The following is a 22,014-nucleotide window of genomic DNA, read 5'->3' as shown; positions in this document are numbered from 1 at the left end:
GGCTCCCTTGCGAAGCAGGTGGCACCTTTTTGTGATTAACTTCCCTTTGACGGTGTATTTTAAACAAGGGCCATTTAAGCCCAAGGAGGTGAATAAATTCAAGGAGTTGAGGGAGGAGGAGGAAATGCGGGGGATGGGGACCGTGGCCCAGGGTGGCTGCTGCTTCTGACCACAGCCTTCGTGCTTCTGTCTCCCGCAGGACCAGGTGGAGCAGACGCCCCCGCCGAGTCCACGAGACCTGGCAGGACCAGGCTTCCCGGCGCCGGCCGACCGGCTCACAGGCCACCAGGGTAAGGGACGCCGGCAGCTGGAGCCGGGGCCGTGGCCCAGCACCTGTGCAGAGGCGTCGGGCCCTGCAGGAGAGGAAGTTGTTCTTGCACTCGCACCCGGAGATTCGGGCCTTGGCTCGGTTCCCCTTTCAGGGAAACACGCTCTAAAACGGGGGGTGGGGGCAGCTCGATCGTGGGATCTTCTCGTACAGGCGGCCCCTGCTTTTCGAAAGCGTGTTTCATGCAACTTGGCTTCTCCAAGAGACCTGCCGACCTGCCTTCTTCGTGCCCACCTGTATTTGCTGACCCGGAGAAATCCAAAAAGGATTTCTGCTTTGGGAAAAAAAAAAAAGACTCAGCGTTGCTTTTGTGGGGAGCTGTTCTTGAGGCGGCAGGCGCCCAGCAGGACAGAGGCCCCAGCGGGCTCCCAGCCTTGTGGCGTCCGGGCCCCAGAGCTGCGAGCACCTGGGCTTCACCACCACCGCCCTCCGCCCCCTGCCCCTGCCGTGTTCTGTTCATCCGTGAGCAAGATGCGCCTTCAGGCGTCGGAGAAGGCTGAGGGAGGTGGGTGTTGGCTCTCAGAACGCTCGCAGAATTTGTCCAGTGAATTAATGGTAATTGGCTCTTTCCTTTACACCCTCCCAGCTACGGTGGGGCGTCATAGGCACGCTGCACCCCCAAAAAGCGGGGGGAAACCCTGTGTTTCTGTTTAGTGGGCCCAACTTGACAGTCACACCCCATGAGTTATCTCAGGATACAGCGTAAAGGCACCTGGACGTTACCTGGGGGGCTCCTCGTGGGGAGGTCCTCTTGACTTCGGCATGTTTGTGTTGGCACTTAGGCTGGTTTTGTGTGTCTGTGCTCTTGGTGATTGTCTACCTTGCTGTGATTCCTTCTGTTCTCGTTCTGTAAATTTCTGGATGGGCTCATCACGGGAGAGAAAGGACGGGGATTAAAGGCAAATCACGTCTAACGGCGCACACTTTGCTCCCGGGTGGGCAGCCCGGGGAGGGATCGGGAAATACGCAACTGGCTCATGGTTTGGGTTCCCAGGGAGCTTAAGTACAATAAACTGTCAGGTTTAGGACTGGGAGGAATTAGAATAATCAGAATTTTTAAATTGCTTAATTACAAAGGGGTTGAAATTTAGCAAAAATAAAAGCTGGGAGCTTCCCGTGTGGTCAAAAAGATTTTTTTAAAAAATCTTATTTATTGATGAGAGAGAGAGAGAGAGAGAGGCAGAGACACAGGCAGAGGGAGAAGCAGGCTGCATGCAGGGAGCCCGACGTGGGACTCGATCCCAGGACTCTGGGGTCGCGACCTGAGCTGAAGGCAGGTGCTCCACCCCTGAGCCACCCAGGGGCCCCAAAAAGATGTTTTCTCAAGTGTTAGAAGATGTGTGAAACAGGATTTTCTGTATCAGGCATAATGTGAGGCACCGTTTTTGAAAACTTGCAACGCAAAAGAGCACCAATTAATGCTGGCTTTGAAACTTAGGAACATTTTAATTTATTGCATTCCACTGCTTACCAGTGGTCTCATTTAAACTGAGATCATCTAAGTTTCGGCATTAACATTCATATGGAAATCCGCTTTGACGCTCTAATCAAAAAGTCAGAAAAAAACTACATCAGAAGAACTTTTTAAAGCCTAAAGCTTTTTTTTTAAGGTTTGAAAATCTGGAGGGTGTGCATTCACATATCCCATAGATCTGACACCGGCTTGGGCAGTGGCAGTGAGGGCTGAGCACGGACGGCGGAGCGGGCTTCAAGCAGTACAGAGCGGATTCCCTTCTTGGCTCCAGGGTTACTTGCTGAGCATCTGATGCGTCCCAGCTCCTGAAGCAGAGATGAAGGGAACGGATGGATGTGTCGCCACTCGAGGCTTTGAGCACCTTTCCGTCCAGTCCTCATTAATTCGGCACACGTAGCACGTAAAACAGTGTAAAACAGGAAAATCAGAAGGACTCAACCTGGCTGTGCCCCGGGGCAGGTGTTTTTACTGAGGGAGCAGCGCCCAGGCCATTTCCAGTGGCCTGCGGGGCCACTACCCACGGAGGGCGGTTCGGGTCGGGCGGCCGGGCGCAGCCCATGGGGGTCCAGATCGCCGGTGTCCACAGGCAGCAGAGTGGGCCTGACCAGGGCTTCGATTTTGTGTGCGTCGTGCTCAGGGAGGTGAACGAAAGCACAGTGTCGCGAAGGGCAAAGCGAAGCACACTGGGAAGAAATGGCAGGAACAGGTCAGGTGGGTGTGAGAGAGTCCACGTTTTAGAAGTGAAATATATGGTTATTGGCTTTGTAAAAATGCTGGATTCAGTTTAAGGAGGATTAACGAGCCAGTGTCACCTCCCTACATCACGGAGAGAGCTGGGAAAACAGGAGCTGGCTTCCATGTGCCCAAGTGGGCACATAGACGGGGGACTTGGAAGAGAGGCTGCTGGAGATTGGCCAGAACTGAGAAGACGGTCCCCAAAGCATGCTCTGAGAACTAAAAGGAAAAGGGAAGATAATCCAAGTCTGGAGGCATCTAGCAAGATTCCAGAAAGCGAGAGGCAGAGAGAAGGTCTGCAGGGAAAACGCAGACTTCCCAGCACCCGAACGACCGCCGGGGGGCAGCCCACCCGGGCACAGTGAGTGCCAGGGGAGAGCGTGGGGTGTTGTCAGGGTGCTGCGGGGAAGTCCCCACCCGTCTGCAAGCTTACACCGCACACTGAAAGCAGAAGAAAGCCTTCCAGGCAACGATTGAGAGAATTTGCTAACTGGCAGTCTTGTCTGAAAGGTTTATTGAAAGTTGCACTTTGGAAAGATCGAGAATGTCTTGCAAGACGCAGACTATATGGGACACAGTCGTGCGCAGAGAAAGGAACGCGATGTCGTACAAATTGTTAAACTAAGGTTTGACTTGCAATAATTAGACGCTCTGAATGTGTGTCTTTTGACGCATAAAGTTGCAGGCGTGGTTGTATCATAATAAGACCCCAGTTCGGAGAAGCAGAACATACAATGATTTGAGGGTGCATTGGGAAAAAGTATCTTTAGTTACATATTTTAAAGATTATTTATTTGGGGGCGGGGGGAGAGGGAGAAGAATCTTAAAACTCCCTGCTCAGCACAGAGCCTGAGACAGGGCTCAGTCTCACCACCCAGAGATCATGACCTGAGCCGAAATCAAGTATTGGACTCTCAACCACCTGAGCCACCCGGTTAGTTACATATCTTAAAATCTTAGTTACATATTTTGCAACTTAGTTACAACTAAAATATTGGTTAATTAATTACTGAAAGAAAAAACATATATAGTTTCCAACCTAGCAAAAAAAGATATAAGGGAATCTATATTTAATAGAAACAACCAACATCAATAGAAAAGGAAGAAGAACAAGATGAGAAATAAAAAAAGATGTCAAGCAGAGACAAAATAAGATTGTCGTGTGATTCCAAGTGTATCTGTAACCGTATTAACAGGCTGGATTTAGTAGAAATGTACAGAACCCTGCACCCAACAGACTCTTGATTCTCTTCTGAAATCTGTGTAACTTATTAAAAAGTTGACCACATATGGGAAACTGCACTCAATTTTATTTTTTAATTTACTTTTTGCACTACATTTTAAGCCATCTGTTTCATACAAGCCCCGTTCTTTGACCCAGTGTGATTAAATCAGAAACCGACAGAAAAAGTTCAAAACAAAAACAGGTAAACGTGTGTTTGGAAACTTTTAACGCACACGCCACTTGTGGATCACGGAGGAAATCACCATGAAAGTAGCAGGCCTTTAGAATGAAAAAATGAGTGTACTGCAGGGAGAAAATTATATAAGGCTGAAAAAAAAACCGTATCCGAGCCACCATTTCTACTCTTGGAAGCAGAATGGAAATTAGGAGCATGGGGATCCCTGGGTGGCTCAGCGGTTTAGCACCTGCCTTTGGCCCGGGGTGTGATCCTGGAGACCTGGGATCGAGTCCCATGTCGGGCTCCCAGCATGGAGTCTGCTTCTCCTCCGGCCTGTGTCTCTGCCTCTCTCTCTCTCTCTCTATGTCTATCATGAATGGATAAATAAAATCTTAAAAAAAAAAAAAAAGAAATTAGGAGCATGACAAATGAATAACCCTAAGGAACATAGAGCACGTGGTTACAAAAACCAAGATCAGAAGTTACGAGAATGATGAGAAATGTGTGAGGTAGGTAGGAACAAAGCCGAAAGCCAGTCTTTTGTAAAATCTGCACAACTGCAGACGTCTAGCGCAGACGCCCAGGAGGAGGGGTGGGCACCCAGGAAAGCCACATGGGGAGCAGGCCAGAGAGTCCAAACAGTAACACAAGAAAACCATCGACGACTCCTTGCCTCTAACTGCGAACATGTGAGAAGAGTGGATATTGGAGCGCAGAAGCATAAAAACAGAATTGCAACACCCAGCGCTGACCAGGGTGTGCAGCCGCAGGAGCTCGCGCCCGTCGTCGGGAATGCAGGACGGCACAGCGCTTCGGAGGGCGGCGTGTCACCAAGCTTCCTCTGACCATGTGATCCCGCACCTTGGTGTTTGCTCAGAAGAGCCGAAAACATACGTCCGCACAGATGCCTGCACGGGGACGTGGAAAGCTGCCTTATTCAGAATTGTCGAAAAGCTTGGAGGCAGCCACGACGCCCTTCGTTGGATGAACGGATCGATAAGCTGCTCCGTCCAGACAAGGCAACGCTCCTCTGCGCTGAGAAGAAATGAGCTCTCAAGTCTCAGAGGGCCGGGGAGGCCGGGGTAGGTATCGCTGCGTGGAAGCCAGTCGAAAACAGCGACGTGCTGTAGGAGTCCCGCTCTGTGATGTTCTAGAAGAGGAAAGACCGTGGAGACAGTACGGGGACCAGCGGTTGCCAGGGTGGCAGTGGGGAAACGTGGGAACGGGGCAGAGAGCTTTAGAGGAGTGACGGTACCGCCTACGAGGTGGTAAGGGTGGGCCCGTTGCCGTGGGTCAGACAGACGGGTTCATCTACGGTTACAAAAAGGACTGTTCCGGTGAGTGAGGTTGACCATGGGGAGGCATGTTGTAGGGGGCAGTGGGGATGCGGGCGACGGCCATAGCCTCCTCTGAATTTTGTTGTCGACCTGAAACTGCTCTCAACAGATAGTCTTAAAACAAATAAACAAACAAAAAACAAAACAAAACAAAAAAACCTGACCCCCGTTAGAAAGAAAAACAAAAAAAAAAAGAAAAACTAACCTGCAGATTACCTAAGAAAACCAAGACTAGGGCAGCCGGGGTGGCTCACTGGTTTAGCGCCGCCTTCAGCCCAGCGCATGATCCTGGGGTCCCGGGATCGAGTCCCGCATTGGGCTCCCTGCATGGAGCCTGCTTCTCCCTCTGCCTGTATCTCTGCCTCTCTCTCTCTCTCTCTCTCTGCGTCTCTCATGAATAAATAAATAAAATCTTTTTTTAATATTATTTATTTATTTATTCACGAGAGACAGCATGAGAGAGAGAGAGGCAGAGATACAGGCAGAGGGAGAAGCAGGCTCCCCATAGGGAGCCTGATGTGGGACTTGATCCTGGGTCTCCAGGATCACAACCCAGGCTGAAGGCGGCGCTAAACCATGAGCCACCGGGCTGCCCCTAAATAAATAAAATCTTAAAGAAAAAAGAAAACCAAGACTGTTTCTCCTGTATAATGTGTGTGAAATACCAGGTGGCAGGACAGGATGCATAGTATAGCTCTGTAGGCAGTGCACACTGCACCCAAAAGTGTTAGGGACACAATTCAGAAGAAATAAGGAAGAGTTGAAAGAGGAAAACAAAATAAAACATAATTCCACTCTGGGCAAAATGTGAAATCTTTTTTGTTTTTTTAAAGGTTTTATTTATTCATGAGAGGCAGAGACACAGGCAGAGGGAGACGCGGGCTCCATTCAGGGAGCTGGACGCAGGACTCGATCCCAGGACCCCAGGGTCATGCCCTGAGCCGAAGGCAGATGTTCAACCACTGAGCCCCCCTGGACGTCCCCACAAAATATAAAATTTTTTTTTTGTATATTTTTATTGGAGTTTGATTTGCCCAAAATATAAAATCTTAATCAGGAAGTAACTCTGGTGGAATGGAGCCCGTGATCAATACCATTGCCTCAAAAATGCTCGGGGGTTTTGCGGACGAGTGTCAGCGGACCTTCAAGGAGGAAGTCAGTGCTGTCTCCCAGGAGCTGTCGGAGGGGGAGGCCAGCGCGCTCCCGCTCATCCTTTTTTTTTTTTTAAGATTTTATCTATTTATACATGAGAGACATAGAGAGAGAGGCAGAGACACAGGAGGAGGGAGAAGCAGGCTCCATGCCGGGAGCCCAATGCGGGACTGGATCCCGGGACCCCAGGATCGTGCCCTGGGCCAAAGGCAGGCGCCAAACCGCTGGGCCCCCCAGGGATCCCCCGCTCCCGCTCATCGTACAGTGCTCTGCAGCTTTGCACAAGACAGCACAGAAGTCCACGCGTGCACGTATTCCACATTCCCCTACAACCGGGAGGTCCGTGTAAAGCATTAGTCACGTGTAGCCATTTGCCTTAAATTAAACATTGAACAATGTCACGACTGAGTTGGGTTATTACAGTCTTGCAAGGATGTTTCCCAGTGTCAAAGGCGAGGACGGTAACACACTCGGAGACCTAGGGGGGACAGTGACCGTCTCAGTGGCGCCCGCGGGATTACACAGTTCTCCACTCATTAATACAGCGCAAAGGAGAAGAGCAGACCCTCAGCCGGTTCTCTAAGGGACTTCGGGATCTGTCAGAAGTACGCGGCATCCCTCGCGCACAGGAATAGTATTAGTCGCGTCCATGAAAACACAGAATCACACCCGAGGGCCGGCTGTGCCTGCAGGTCTTCGTGCAATGGCACATGGAGGCCGACGTGCGGACACCAAAATGGCAATGAAATCGGTGGCTGTTTGCAAACTACCCGGACAGAAAACCCACACAGACTTACAGGCTTTTATAACGAGTGAGTTCTGGGGCCCCTGGAGGCTCAGTCGGGCAAGCATGTGCTTTCTGCTCAGGTCCTGATCACGGGGTCCCGGGATCAAGTCCCACCTTGGGCTCCCTGCTCAGCAAGGCGCCCGCGTCTCCCCTGCCCTTCCGCCCACTCATGCTCGCTCGCTCTCACTCTCAAATAAATCCGTTTATATGTTTTTCTCTGTAAAAGAAAAGTAAAATGAGTGAGCTCGCCAAGCTGGCAGACACAGTGCGATCAGATCATTGTAGCAATCGGAAGCCATCAAGAGGCCTGGTGTAAAAGGAAATCCCACTGACAGTAGTAACAGAACCAGAAGGTAGCTAGGAGTAGATTCAGCAGGATGGCCTGACCTTGTAAGTTCCTGCTGAAGGACATAAAAAAAAAAAAGGCATCAACAATTAGAGCCCTATCCCACGATCACAAATCAGAGAGCGAAGATGTCGTGTATCATCAGATTTATCTCTAGATTTAATGAACGTGCAACCACGTTTTGCAGTTTGGGAACGACTTGTCACATGGCTCCTAACTTTATTTGTAAGGTTTTATTTTTAAGTCCTCTCTACACCCAACATGGGACTCGAACCCACCACCCGGAGATCAGAAGTCACAAGCTCCACAGACTGAGCCAGCCGCGTGCCCCACATGGCTCATAACTTTAATGGGGATGAGCGATGACAACAAGGCCCCTTTAGGGGCCATCACAGTTAGGGATTCACGGACACACGGACCTAAGGACCAGCATAGACGTGCCGTGAAGAGACCCACACGTCTACAGAGAAGTCCTGGCCCAGCGCAGCGGGGTGGGCTGGATCCCCCCCACCCACCCCCGTACTATCCTTAATCATCAATTTCGGGTCAGTTAAATCTCTGCAAGTAGAAACAGCATTTAAAAAAAAAAAAAAGTTCATCTAAGAAGAACAACTAGTGAGAATCTTTATGCCTTCAGCCCAGAAGTAAATCCCTCCACAACCCCTAGCGCAGTGGTAATGGGAGAGTGATGTCTGAGTACGACGCATCGCGTCTGTGCGGGGACGTCACGCACGGAAAACACTAGTCGGGGACGCCTGGGTGGCTCAGGGGTTGAGCACCTGCCTTTGGCTCGGGGTGAGATCCTGGAGTCCCAGGATCGAGTCCCACATCGGGCTCCTTGCATGGAGCCTGCTTCTCCCTCTGCCTGTGTCTCTGCCTCTCTCTCTGGGTCTCTCATGAATGAATAAATAAAATCTTAAAAAAAAAAAAAAAAAAAAGGGAAACACTAGCCAGCATACTTGCTCCGGCCTGGGAAGGAGGGCTGCAGTGCCCTTAGGGCGCAGGTACTGTTAGTATCCTCAGTCTATTTTTAAAGCCCTATGGATAAGGGAAAGCATCAGATAGGAAAGCTGGCGAAAGGCACACACGGGGAAGGACGCTGCTTGTGTTTGCAGCCGACACGCAGGTCCCGCAGAGGACGGGACGGCGGCCGAGCTGGGGGGAGGGAGGCAGTGGGGCTCCAGGTCTAGGAACAGGACAGAAGGGCACACGTCCCTCTTTCAAGTCCAAGTGCCACCTGCTTTTGTTGCCAGGGGCATCCTCCAGCCCCAGGTGTGTACCGAGCAGGCTTGGCATGCAGCTCTGGCTGGCTGTCCCCCGCCCCGGCCGCCGTCGGGGTCAGCACACCTGCGGCCCCCCTGCTGCCCGCTCCCAGCTGCCCCTTCCCAGGTTCAGCACTCGAGTTCCTCTTAACTAGAGGCCCTGAGACCCCATGGCAATTTGACGGCGATCCAGGGCTGTTGCCCGGCCCCCTCGACGTGCACGGCACATCCGGACGCTCTGGGTACAGGCCTTCGGGTTTGCACGACGCCTCTGATATCAAGTTGGCTGGTTCTTGGCCAGGGACCTGGTGTTTGAAACAAAAGATTCACCATGACTTTCCTTGACCTGTTCTCTCTCTCTGGCAGAGAGGATTTAACGCTCTTGTTTTATTAGCTTGTTCCAGCGTAAGCAGCTTATTTTCGTGTGGCCCTTGCTGCAGATGCTTCACGCGTGCCCCGGCTGCACGCTGCAGGAAGGGATGCATTTTCCTTTGAAAGCCAGTGGTTTTATGACAGCTACAGTTGCTCTGGATGGTTTGTTTTTTGTTTTTTTTAAAGATGCGTGTCTATTGTGGTAAAAATATATACGACATAAAATTGGTGGTTTTACCTACTGGAAGTGCGCACGTCAGTGGCATTCATCGTAGAGTGACGCGATGACTAGCACCATCTATTTCACTCCAAACAGGAGCTCTGTGCGTATTAAAGCTGTAACCCCACGCTGCTGTCTCTGTGGTCCTGCCCCTTGCAGTCACGGCACAGAAGGGGAGTCGTTAGAATGTTCTCCACGTCTGCCATCTTTGGCGGAGCAGGGTATCTCGCAGGTTCCTCGTGGACACAGTGGATCACAATCCCATTCCTTCTGTGGTTGGATACGGTTGGAAGGTGCACACGGCATGTCGGGGTCCATCTGTCAGCCTGCCCTGGGCCGCGTCCACCGGTCACGCTGTGGCAGGAGGCACAGGTGTACCGTACCTGTTGAGTCCCTGCTCTCCGGTCCTTTGAAAGGGTCTCTGCTCAGGAGTGGAGTTAATAACATGCTCATTCTGGATTTAGCTTTTTTTTTTTTTTTTTTTTTTTTAAGATTTTATTTATTCATAGAGAGAGAGAGAGAGAGGCAGAGACACAGGCAGAGGGAGAAGCAGGCTCCACGCAGGGAGCCTGACGTGGGACTCAATCCCGGGTCTCCAGGATCACGCCCTGGGCTGAAGGCGGGCGCTAAACTGTGCCACCAAGGCCGCCCCGATTTAGCTTTTTCTTGACTGTATTTTGATAACATGAGATTTCAGAGGACGGAGTAGAAGTTTGGCCTTTTCTCATTTTAAACAAGGTGTTTCTGGGCCCCCCGGGGGGCTCCGTGGTGAAGCGCCTGCCTTGGGCTCACGTCATGATCCCGGGGTCCTGGGATGGAGCCCCACATCGGGCTCCCTGCTCAGCAGGGGGGTCTGCTGCTCCCTCTGCCTCTGCCCCTCCTCCCTGCTTGTGTTCTCTCGCTTGCTCGCTCACTCTGTCTCTTAAATAAATATTTAAAAGAAACTATAACGCTGTTTCTGACGGCTCTTCCTGCCTGCCGCTGAAGCTGGGTTGTGTGGCCCTTCCCTCCCCAGGGCCCAGCTGAACAGAGATGCCCCAAGGAGCTGAGACAGGTTTCTAGTCCATGCATGAAGGTGCCTGGCGTTGTCTGCAGCCTATTTCAGGACCACGGGCCGTTTGGAGACAGGGATGTGTGAGCATCACAGGGAGGCCTCCAAGATGAATTGCCAAGATTGTGCACGGGGCCCCGAGTCCTACATCCGGGGACCCGGGAGCTCCTGTGGAGACACCAGACGCCAGCCCTTGGCCCTGGAATTGTTGGCTGCCCGCCGGTCCTGGCCTCCCACACCCCTGTCCGACCCGACCCGTGCCTGCTGTCTTCTGGCCGCAGCTTCTTTCTTGGTCCTCCGCAAGCGGCAGGCATGGGTGGTTGGCGTGCGGTTTCACTGTGCAGAGCCACGCCTGGCGAGATGTGCAGCGGGGTGATTCAGAGCTCCTCGGGTCTCGTTGGACCATCCGTTTGCCAAGTGGAGGAGACAGAAGGAGAAAAGGATGCCGGTCGGGAGGTGAAGTAGATCAAGAAAGATTGTTTGGTTTCGTGTCTTGCCCGACAGGGAGCCTTGGCAAGTGTCACCGATGTTGGGGGTGGCCAGGCTCGGGGCCAGATAGTTCCTGGCTCCCTGTTCTTCCAGCGGCGCCTGTGACCGTGGGCAAGTTAGGAGCCACGTTGTGGTGCAGATTCTTCAACAGCAAATACCAGGCTCACATAATTACTATGAAAAGCGCTAATAGGACCATGATAGCGTGCAGTCCCGTGCTAAAACCTCCCATGCGTCTTCTGTGTTTTCCCTGAGTCATTAGAGCTGCAGATTGGGAAACTGAGCCAGAGACGCTTGGTCATTCGCCCAGACGTGACCGAGAGGTCACTTGGTGGTAAATTGGAATCAAAGCCAAGTCCATGCACAGCTTTGCATTTGGAGGTGATTTAGGGGAAGCTGATGTCACGCGCCTGTTCGTATAGGTGTTAGGTGTACGCACTGCTTTATGGGCCTGAGGTCATGTGTTTCTGGAGCAGGAGAATCATGTCTTACTTGTCCTGAAGGTGCCGTTTACAGGGTGTCAGGGGGGACGACAAAGGACGGAATCAGAAGTCAGCTGAGAAGACCGTGTGGCCCCAGCTTGTGTCCTGGGGCCTTGGACGTCCTCTTACCTACCCTTCATCTTTTACTGTATCATCCATGTGACTGTCGACGTTTTACCTGCTTTGCCCACACGGGCACGTAGGAGTACCTTTTATTTTCTTAGAATCGTTCCTTCACAGGGAAACAGCACTGCCTCTGAAAGTCCTTTTTCTGCTGCGTGTGAAGAATCCTGAATTGTCACCAATATTGGCCTCTGCTTGGATATGGAAGCCAACGTCGGTTATAATTTTGATTTCTTGGGGGATCCCTGGGTGGCTCAGTGGTTTAGCACCTGCCTTTGGCCCAGGGCGTGACCCCGGGGTCCTGGGATCGAGTCCTGCGTCAGGCTCCCTGCATGGAGCCTGCTTCTCTCTCTGCCTGGGTCTCTGCCTCTCTCTCTTTCTCTATGTCTATCATGAATAAATAAATTTAAAAAAATTTTCAAAAATAATTTTGATTTCTTTCCCCCTCTGGCCATGCCTAGACACCTTTCTTTAGGGCTGAGATGCCAAAAAGCGGGGGAAGGAAAGCCATCGGTCATCGTTCTCCCACAGAGCGACGTGTGCTGGCCCCTTGGACTATGAAATGCATTGAGGCCACGTCTGGTTGTTGCGTTTGCCCCCGTGATTAATGCTGCTTCTGCGATATCCATTCAAATGACGGTATTACGGACCTTCAGAAAGGCAGGCCGGCACTTACAGCTGTCCTCTGTTTCTTACCTGTTTTTTTTTTTTTTTTTTTTTTTTTTTTATTTATTTATTCATGACAGACACACAGAGAGAGGCAGAGACACAGGCAGAGGGAGAAGCAGGCTCCATGCAGGGACACTGATGCGGAACTTGATCCCGGGACCCTATGGTCACAATCCTGAGCCAAAGGCAGATGCTCAACCACCGAGCCACTCGGGCGCCCCTGTTTCTTACCTGTTTAGGTGACCTCCCTGTTACATAAACAGGTTCTTAACCTGTGAGCCAGAGAACCCACCCGACCGTGCTGCGCGGTGGGCCCTGTAGTTACCCCATATTTACAGGGGAGGACCCTGAGGCCCGGGGTCAGAGGGCCGCCCAGATCCCCCCGGAGGAGTGGCAAAGCCGAGCTGGCCCCATGCTGCTCTGCCTCTGGGCGAGCCTCCGCCCTCCACGGCCCGCTCCTGCCCTCCCGTCCTTCTGACTCCTCAGTTTTCAGTGGGTTGGAATGAGATTCAAGAGGTAGGGACTGAATTTTCCTTGTCCGCAGAAGTAGCCAAATAGGGAGCCCTGAGCCGCCGCCCTCTCCTGGCCGCACGCTTGCTCCACGCTCCGTGCTTGGAAGAGGCTCCGTCTGCGTGAGGAAGAACAAAAAGCCAGCGAGGCACCTGCTTGCTCCGCGTCTCCTGGCGTCGGGCGAGCTGCAGGGCCTCCCCTTCCCCGTTCCCGCTTGGCACCGGAGCACCCCTTGTCACCCCCCGGGGCCCCCGGGTCTCAGCTCCTGCCTTGCCACGCTTACCGGGGTCATCTGGGCAGATCCCTGGACCCCGTTAATGTGTCGTGTTTCCGTCGCTGTCAGAGGACACTCGCCGCCCAGCAGAGGCTTCGTCCCCACGAGTCCTGGTGATCTGCCCCTACGTTGGTTGCTGCCGCCTGCGCCTTCCTTTTCCTGTGTCTTATGCTCACCCGACAGGTACCTGCTGCCTGTCTCGGCCACGCCAGGCCCAGGGCACCCGGCAGTGAGCAGAGGGGCTTTAACGTATTGGCTGCGGAACACGTGGGCCTTTGCGTCCAAAGATCTAATAAAGCCCTTTCTGGGAACGGTGGGTACAACTGAGATAATTCGTTATAAAGATCAGTGATGAGGGCAGCCCGGGGGGCTCAGCGGTTTAGCGCTGCCTTCAGCCCAGGGCGTGATCCTGGGGACCCGGGTTCGAGTCCCACACTGGGCTCCTTGCATGGAGCCTGCTTCTCCCTCTGCCTGTGTCTCTGCCTCTCTCTCTGTGTCTCTCATGAATAAATAAATAAAATCTTTAAAAAAAAATTAAAAACAGATCAGTGATGAGAGAGCGTCCGTCGGTCTCCCCTCGGTGGAGAACCAGGATACACTCTCCCCAAGTCCAGTATACTTCGCCCCATCACATTACGCTTTACCTGAATTGTTTTGTTCAAACAAACCTATGAACCAGCCCTTCCAGGTGAATGTTTTTTTGGAATGAGCCGTTTTTATTTATTTATTTATTTTTTAAGAAGCCACTCAACTAGCTTGCAGGGGTCACATTTGAGGACACAGCTGGGGTCGGGTGCCCCGCCGTAACTTACTCCCCCCTCGGAGCGGGTTCTCCGGACTCTTGGTTCTTACCTGCAGGTGGGCGGACACACGCGTCCGGCGGATGCTCCCCGGGATCCTCCGACCCGCCGATGTCGGAGCGCGTCAGGGAGTTGGGCGCCTGGTGGCTCCCACGCCATCCGCCGCCTCCTGCAGGGCGCACCCGGGGTCTGCACCCGCCGATCCTGCCTTGGGTGCTGGCCAAGAGGGACTTTCGTACCGGCCCTGAGCCTGCCCGGGGGTGGGTGCACGGACACAGCTTGACGGCCCCTCCATCTCTGTGCATGGGTTTTAATTAAACATGTTAAAAAATAGTCCCAGCGAGCTTGTGACCTCCTTGAGTGTCAGGGGGCAAAGGGTGCTCTTGCAGGGGGGGTGCTTCCCATTCGGGGGCTCGGTGTCGCGAACCCCAGCTGCGGACGCAGAGCCGGCCAGAGCGCGCGTCACAGCAGGCGGGTCTCCCTGCCTCACGGCCCACGGCCAACCGTCCGTGACACCGGTCCGCGTTCCCCAACGACTGAGCCTGCCGCGCGTTCTCCGAGGGGCTGCTGGCTGCTTCTATCCTAAAAATGCTCTGGGCACACCGTTCCACTCCTCAGACACCCTGGGGTCCTCCTGTTGCTGCAGGTGATGGGCGCCAGCCCCCAGCCGCGGCCTCCTCCCTGGATGCTCCCCGCTGCCCCTTAAGTGGGTTGCTTCCCTTTGGATCTTCCCTTGCGTGTTTTTTTTCTCCTCCTCCTGAAAACTGATCGCCCTCGGTTTCGGTTCAGAGTTTGCCAAATACGTGTCTGTCTTGCCCATTGATTTCTAGGCTCCTTGAGACCGGCGATCTCGTTTCTGTTTTTTGATCTTTGGAAAAATCCTAAAAAGAACATTGGCCTTCGAGCCTCAGCAGGGTAGGACCTGTGTGATGTAGGACCTGTGTGACTCAGCAGGTCACAGGTAGGACCTGTGTGACTCAGCAGCTGTGTGATGTCGGGGGGGGGGGGGGGGGGGGGTGGTCATGTCTCCGAGCCTCGGTTTCTAATCTGTGGAATGGGCACGATGGCAGGTGGTGCGAGGACTGTGTGAGCAGACCCAGTGAGTGTCCTTGCACACTCGGCCTCCCCGAGGCACTCTTTGGCCACACGCAGGGCGCTGCCTGTCCAGGGGGAGAGCGAATCAAGCTCCGTCCAGGGCAAAGTGTCTGCTCCTTGGGGATGCGAGCAGGGAGTCCGTGATGTGAAACGTGCCTGCGTTTCACCTTCCATGTGGAAATGGGGCTCACCCAGTGCAGAGCCCAGCTTCCCACCCGGCCCCGCACCCCTGGGCAACGCCCCACGGGAGTGAGGAGGACATTTCTGATGGAGGCAACTGCATCTTCCCCTGGGAGGCCGGGCTCCGAGCACGAGCACGGGTGGGCAGGGAGGAGCAGGGGCGTCGGCCCCCTTCATGGATGGGGACGGGGTTCCATCCTTCTGCCCTCCCCGTGACCTCAGGGATGCCCCAGTAGGCCTGACGGGGCGGGAGGCTCGCATGGGCACGGCTCCGGCCCACTGGGTGACGCTTCCTGTGCGGTCCTCCTTCCTGGACGCACGTCATCCCTCGTGAGAATTAATGTGCCATTAATCCACATGGTGGCCTGTGTGTAACCTGCCCGGTGAGCCTTCCTCCAAGGAACCAGAGGATTGGAGGCCCAGCCGCCACCGGAGTTGGGGAGTTCCGTCCCGCTGACTTTCTAGAAAGTTCTACAGCTCCTTCTGTGGAGGCTGTTGACTCCCATTTCTTAGGACTCACTGAGCACCTGTTAGGTACCAGGTGTGATGTTAGGTAGCGAAGCAAAGGTGGAAGAACGTGACGTTCCGGTCTTCCGGAAGCTCAAGTGCAGCGAGGGGGGAGGACAGAAAAGCATGAAAGGACGGAAGAAGGAGGCAACATGTGCAGCTTTGGAGGAGGACGACCCTCCACCCCGCGTCTGGGTAGCCGAGACGTCTTCATCTGAAATCTGTGAATCCCGCTCTGTGGCAGCGGGTCAGAGGAGGGGAGCCTGGGCTGAGCGGGAGCCGGGGCGCGGCCCTCGTGGGTGCTCGGCCACTGGGAGCTGCCGTTTGTCATCATCTTCATAGACGCAGAGAGAGACTAGAAGTCCGCCCCGGGCCTCCCCTCGGTCTTGTGCCCAGGCCCCGGCGTCCCCGCTTCTCCTGGGCCTTTGATGGGAGAGGACTGCTTAATTTCTTCCCATTGAGAAATGATTGTCGTAAGGATAACAAGTGCTCCGTGAAGACCGCACCTTCCCTGACCCGACTCCAAGGGATCCGATTCAGGGTGGATCCACGTGGGTCTCGGGAGCCGTCGGTGCAAACCAGAGCCGCCCAGGTGCCCCCACTCGTAGGGGTCGCGAGGGGCGCGTCCGGATGCCCAGACCCCCCTGCCCCAGCCGGCGTGTCCGGCTTTCCGCTGAAACCCTGTTTCCCTCCATATCCTGGAAGGCCAGCTCCTCTCTCGCGGGCATTTCAGTTCTGGGAGACGTGCCATTTCTTGGAATCGCCTGGTACGTTCTCCTGAAATGCGTTTCCCCGTCCCAATGCCTTGGAAATCGGGCTCTTCGTAGGGCCCAGGGCCCTCTGGTTGACTGTCTCACCCATAAACGGAGATCTTGTCTTCAAATGCTTCCCCTCCCGCCAAGAGTGAGTTTATGAACCACGCTCGGAGCGGGTCTGGCCCCTGGGACGCCGCCGGGGTTGGCCCTCAGTCACCTGCTGTCACCCCACGCCGTCCCTCCCCGCCCTTGCGAGGCGCTCTGTCCCGCCCAGGGTCCACCCAGGGTCCGTGGGCTGCAGGTCGCCCCTCCCCGGGAGGCGCCGGCGCCCCTCTGCTGGTCCCTCCCTCCCTTGCCTCTGCCCCTGGAGCAGGTTCAGCATCTCGGCAGCAGAACTCATTTGTCCAGAGGTAGTAAAAAGTTTCCTTCCTTGCTGCCGCGTGACGTCTCCGGGGGCTCATCCTTTCCAGAGCCGGCTGGAGGAACGTCATTAGGTCTGGGTGGCGGGGACGCCTGTCTGTTCTGTCGACATCTGTATTTCCAGCACCTGGAACAGTGCCAGCTGTGCAGTTGGTGCTCAGTAAATATTTGTGGAATGAACAGATTCTACGTTTACGGAGTTAAATTCACGGAAACTGAGTGCTAACGCCGAATGGGAATAATAAAGACGGCCCGGTGTCTAATTTACCTTTGAAAATGTGCCTTTTTAAAAAGAGGGCAGTGCTAGCCACTACGACTAATGGACTTTTGGACTGTGACCTGGATTTTTTTTCTCTTCAATTCCAGTGTTCTTGGGACTAGTATTTTTTTTTTAGGATTGATGGAAAAGGAGACCCTTCCAGAATGACCAGCTGTTGACGTAGTATCTTGCGCCCAGCTTCCGCCCACTTTGTGACCTAATGGAAGAGTCGGGGGTCTGGACCAGGAGTCTGGAGAGGAAACATGGTAAATCTCAGAAGAGAGAGAGATGCGATTAATTTTGTGATTTTTGGAGCGATGTTTTGTGCGTCTGTTCCTGTTCCCCTCGCGGCCCCCGAGCTGTGTCCTAGTCGTACAGGTAGAGACTGCACCGCTGCGTCCGTGCTGATTCCTGTGATGTGCAGCTCGGGTCCTCGGCCCTTGCGGGCCGGGCCGTCCCTTCTCTGGGGTGGAGAATGCTCTTCCCGTGTCATACGTGCCCACGTGCGGAACAGCACGGTCTGGACAGACCCGCTTCCTCGCGCCAGCCTGCAGGACGCGGTCCGGGACAGGAGGGAGGGCGACCGGCTTGCAGGCGGCCTTCACTGCACGTCAGATCCCAGTTCTTGAATTTCACTGAACGGCAGAGTCACGGGGTGAAATGAGTGGCTTCCCCTGTTTTGGGCGGGGTGGGGCCCAGGAATAGAACCACTTGACAGCTCTCTGAAGCATAGATTAAACAAGCAGATCTCGCCAGAATCAAAGTCCAGCAATAGCGATTAATCATTATCTTAACTTTTTGGTGCTTGTTTGCTTAGTGGTAGAGGAGGTGTCGTCTGGCCACCGGGACACCTGCACCGGGTCCGGAGGGCTGCCCTGGGCTTCATGCTGTCCCCTTCCCTCTGGGTATTTGCAGTGCTCTGGGCCGCTCCGAGGCCCTGGCGGTAAGAGGAGGGATTTGTCAGGGGGGAGACGTGGTCCCGCAGCCCCCCCGCCCCCCCCAGGCCCTCCTGGCCCAGGCCACCAGCTGCTCTGAGAGACGCGGGACGAGCTGTGGGCACACCGTGAGGGATCCTGGGCTCGGCTCATTGCCGTGGGGTCCTGTCCACTTGTGGCTGAGCTTTGCACACGCCATCGTAAGATGCACGCTATCACGGCACGAATGCCGGTGGGTCGGGACACCTCCCTGTTGCCCAGGCCCCAGGATCGGTGGACAAGCATACGTGTTTGTGCCAAAACGTGACGTTTGTCAGAAGTGGGGGCCGTGTTTAGTGCGACCTAGGAAATGAGCAGCCTGGCCCTGGACCTGCCCGAGCCAGTCTTCCTGGGGTGACCTGTGAGTCACCCGAGAAGCCAGCCCCAGGGTCCCCGCGTCACCCCCTCCCGCCTCCGAAGCCTGGAGGTTTCCCAGCTCTTGTTTTGCCTCCTGGCTGGTCCTGACCCCCTTCTCAGGTGGCCTATTTCTCTCTTGCAAGTGACCCTCGACTCCTCTCCTGAGCTAGGCCTCTGTCCCCACGGGAGGCCATCAGCCCCCAGGAGTGCCGTCCACCCCGGGGCTTCGGCGGGTCGTGGAGGAGGCTGCGTGTGAGCGGGCGCGCCAGTGGCGGGAGGGCGGCCAGACAGCTGAGCATCCCGGCAGGCGGGCATGGCCAAGGGCGCCCCAGTCGGAAGGAGCACTTTGACCCTCTGAAGGAAGGGACACGGGCGCTCTCACCGGGGCTTGTTCGCCAGCTGCCGTGGGACCTTGACCCCATTTTGAGCCTCGGATCGTTTGTGTCACCGCTAGATGGGCGTTATCGTGCCTGCCATCACTGAGGATCAGTCGCCAGTGATGCGAAGTGCGGGGGTGCAGGGTAAGCGCGCGACAGTCGTGGTTGTGGTGGGGTGAGAGCCACTACCGGGCATGTGGACACCGGCTCAGATGTCAGCCCCCCCAGGCCACCCCGTCACTGGGCGGCAGGCACGCTCAATTACCCTTGCTGTGGCCTGGCCGGGTGGTGCGAGGCCAGCACCTCTTCATCTCTGGGGCCCTTCGGAGCTCCTCAGCTTCCGTGGGATAGTAAGGACCAGCAGGCTGGGCTCCAGCCCTGGGAGCCAGCTGCCCCGGGAGTCCAGGCACCCAGCTGTCCCTGACTGCATGTTGCCTGGGGGCGGAGGGCTGTGCTCCACCTGTGGGGCTGGGGGTGCAGGGGGTGGCGGGGAGGGGGGAAGTGAGGGATGCGAAGGAGCAAGGGGTGAGGGGGAGCAGGGGGGTGGTGGGGAGCAGAGTAGCGGGGAGGGGGGAACAGGGGGGCAGGGGGTGAGGGGGAGCAAGGGTCATGGGCGGCAGGGGAGCAGGGGGCCAGCTGGGAGAGCAGGGGTTGGGGGTGGAGGGAGTGGGGGATGCGGGGAGGGGCAGGGGCACAGGAGGTGGGGAGTGGGGGATATGGGGAGTGGGGTCAGGGGGCCTGGAGAGCAGGGGGGGGAGGTGGGGGGGAGTGGGAGATGCAAGGGAACAGGGGCTGAGGGGAACAGGGGGCAGGGGGTGAGGGGGAGTGGGGGATGTGAAGGAGCAAGGGGTGAGGGGGAGCAGAGGAGCAGAGGGGAGGGTGGGGAACAGGGGGGCAGGGGCTGAGGGGGAGCAAGGGTCATGGGGGGGCAGAGGAGCAGGGGGTAGGGGTGGGGAATGCAGGGAGGGGCAGGGGGACAGGAGGGTGGGGAGCGGGGGGGGGGAGGGTGGGGAACAGGGGGGCAGGGGGTGAGGGGGAGCAAGGGTCATGGGGGGCAGAGGAGCAGGGGGTAGGGGTGGGGAATGCAGGGAGGGGTAGGGGTGGGGAATGCAGGGAGGGGCAGGGGGACAGGAGGGTGGGGAGCAGGGGAGTGGGGGAGGGGGGCTGGGAGAGCAGGGGGGTCAGGTGGGGGGAGTGGGGGATGCAAGGGAGCAGGAGGTGAGGGGGAGTGGGGGAGCAGGGGCTGTGGGGAACAGGGGGGCAGGGGGTGAGGGGGAGCAAGGGAGGGCAGGGGGATGGGGTGGGGGGAGCGGGGGATGCAGGGGAGCAGGGGGCGGGGGGAGCCTTGGGCTGCGAGTGCGAGTGCGTAAGGTACTTCCTAGGTTTGCGTGCAGGGTGGGGGGAGCCCGCGCGGAGCAGCTGCCTGTACCCACGTGTCTGGAGGGCTCTGGGCCGTGTGCACTCAGGACGGGCTCACACCTGTGCGAGGCATCCGGTGCAGCCTGGTCCCGGTGTCGGGGTTAAGGGATTGTGGGAATCCCCTGTCGTTCCAGGCAGGACTTAGGATTTCAGCAGCTCTTTCCCGAAACACTGATTTTTTTTTTCCCCATCGTGGTTAGCCCAGGTGCGTATGGAGGACATGCCTCGGGCCTGGGATGAGGCCTGGGATGGGGCCTGGGATGGGGCAAGCGGCTCCGGAGTCTGCGTAGACCTGCTAAGTGCTGACCTCGGCCCCGCAGCTCCAAAAGGCGTGGGCAGGGCCCCTTTCCAAGTGCACGGAGGTGGTCGCAACGCCGCACGCGCATCTCTCGGGTCGTTGAAATAATCAGCTGCTTTGATATTGATTTTCTCCATTAGCAGACCCTGCCAGTGTCTGTAGTCACGATTGTCTGGGGGAGGGAGGTGGGAGGAGGCGGGAGGTGCCGTTTCCCACGAAGGTTGGAAAACCAAGTTTCTCTCGTGGACGTGGGAAGGCCGGAGCTGCGCGTCTACGGGCACACGCGGGCGGGTCGCTCTCGGGTGTTTCCTGCCTCGGATCCTGCCTGTAGGAAGCCCTGAACTGAAGCTTTGTTGGGTTTGATTTTCTAGGTGGCAGGAGCCGCAGGTTGCGCTGTATCTGGAGCTGCGGTCAGGGGCTCGGCGTCTAAGCTTTCCGGCCGTCTCCGGCACGAGCAGGAGTCGCGGCCGCGCCAGCTCCAGCATGATGCCTCCTTGGCTGGTTCTGCTGCGTGAGCCCAGCCGTACGGCCCCAGAATTCAGTACCTGCGGCCGGGATCTGTGAGAGCAGACTAGCCGGTGTGCAGAAACCTGCGTCCGGACGTCTGCACGGGCTGGGAATCGCTCAGAGGCGGACAGCAGCAGCTCTCGCCAAGCGCGCGTGCCGTGGGTGCAGGCCGGGCGGTCAGGCCCCGACCACAGAGGCTCCCACGGGAGAGCTTTGGCCTCCACGCGGGGCCCGGGCCTGTTGGGCTGTAAGGAAGGCGCTGGCTGTCCTCCCCGCGTGGACTCCGCACCTCCGACCTCCAGACCGGGGTCTTTCCCACTCCCGGCGGTGCGTGTGTCCCACGGCGCAGTCCCACTGCTTCGGTCATTTACGGGGCAGCACAGGAACGCGGGTGAACCGCCGACCGCTTGGAAGGCTGGTTTGTCGTGAAGGGTGCGGCTCTGGAACGTTGAGGGGGCCACGTGCCATGGAGCCAGTGGCGAGGAAGACGAGGCGTGTGGGGCTTCCACGCGGGGCTCGGCCCTTCGCACACCTACGCTTCCCGAGCCCAGGGGGCCGGCATTCTTTCTCTGGATGCTTCACTGCACGGCAGGATGGGGTAACTCACCCGTGATCCTCTCAGCCCCCGGCCCCGTCCCCTCTGCCCCGGCGTCAGGGTCAGGGAATGAGCTGACCCTTCCAAACCTGCAGCCCCCCCCCCCCGCTGGTTGCCTTGGCAACCGGCCCCCCTCCCATGGCTATCTGGTGTTTCCCCAAAAGCACCTGATTAATGTAAACCCAGCTGCGGTTGAAAGGGGCTTGTGGGCCCCCCGGGGGGCTCAGTCGGTGCAGTGTCTGCCCTCGGCTCAGGTCATGATCCTGAGGCCTGGGATCCTGGGATCCAGCCCCGTGTCAGCGGGGAGCCTGCTTCGCCCTCTGCCCCTCCTCCCGCTCATGCTTCTCATGCTTGCATTCCCGCTCTCACTCTCTCTGTCAAATAAAGTCTTATTTAAAAAAAAGGAAGAAAAAGAAAGAAAGAAAGAGAGAAAGAAAGAAAGAAAGAAAGAAAGAAA

The 22,014-nt window shown here is 56.1% G+C and overlaps 1 protein-coding gene across 3 annotated transcripts in view; it reads left to right on the top strand.

Annotated features, from left to right (window-relative positions):
* The window catches only part of GRB10 (growth factor receptor bound protein 10), a 156,638-nt gene that overhangs the window by 77,035 nt on the left and 57,589 nt on the right, over nucleotides 1-22,014 (top strand). For 2 of the 3 annotated variants that reach the window (XM_025449607.3, XM_035701512.2), the window contains exon 4: nucleotides 200-290. The exons of the other annotated variant lie outside the window; for it this stretch is intronic. In XM_025449607.3, the coding sequence (XP_025305392.1) occupies nucleotides 200-290 (91 nt within the window). The remainder of the gene's footprint in view (nucleotides 1-199; nucleotides 291-22,014) is intronic. 3 annotated transcript variants of the gene reach the window in all.

Source organism: Canis lupus, chromosome 18, assembly GCF_003254725.2.
Source record: "Canis lupus dingo isolate Sandy chromosome 18, ASM325472v2, whole genome shotgun sequence".
Lineage (NCBI taxonomy): Eukaryota > Metazoa > Chordata > Mammalia > Carnivora > Canidae > Canis > Canis lupus.
The sequence above is the reverse complement of the archived record's forward strand: the minus strand, read 5'-3'. Positions and strand labels throughout refer to the sequence as shown.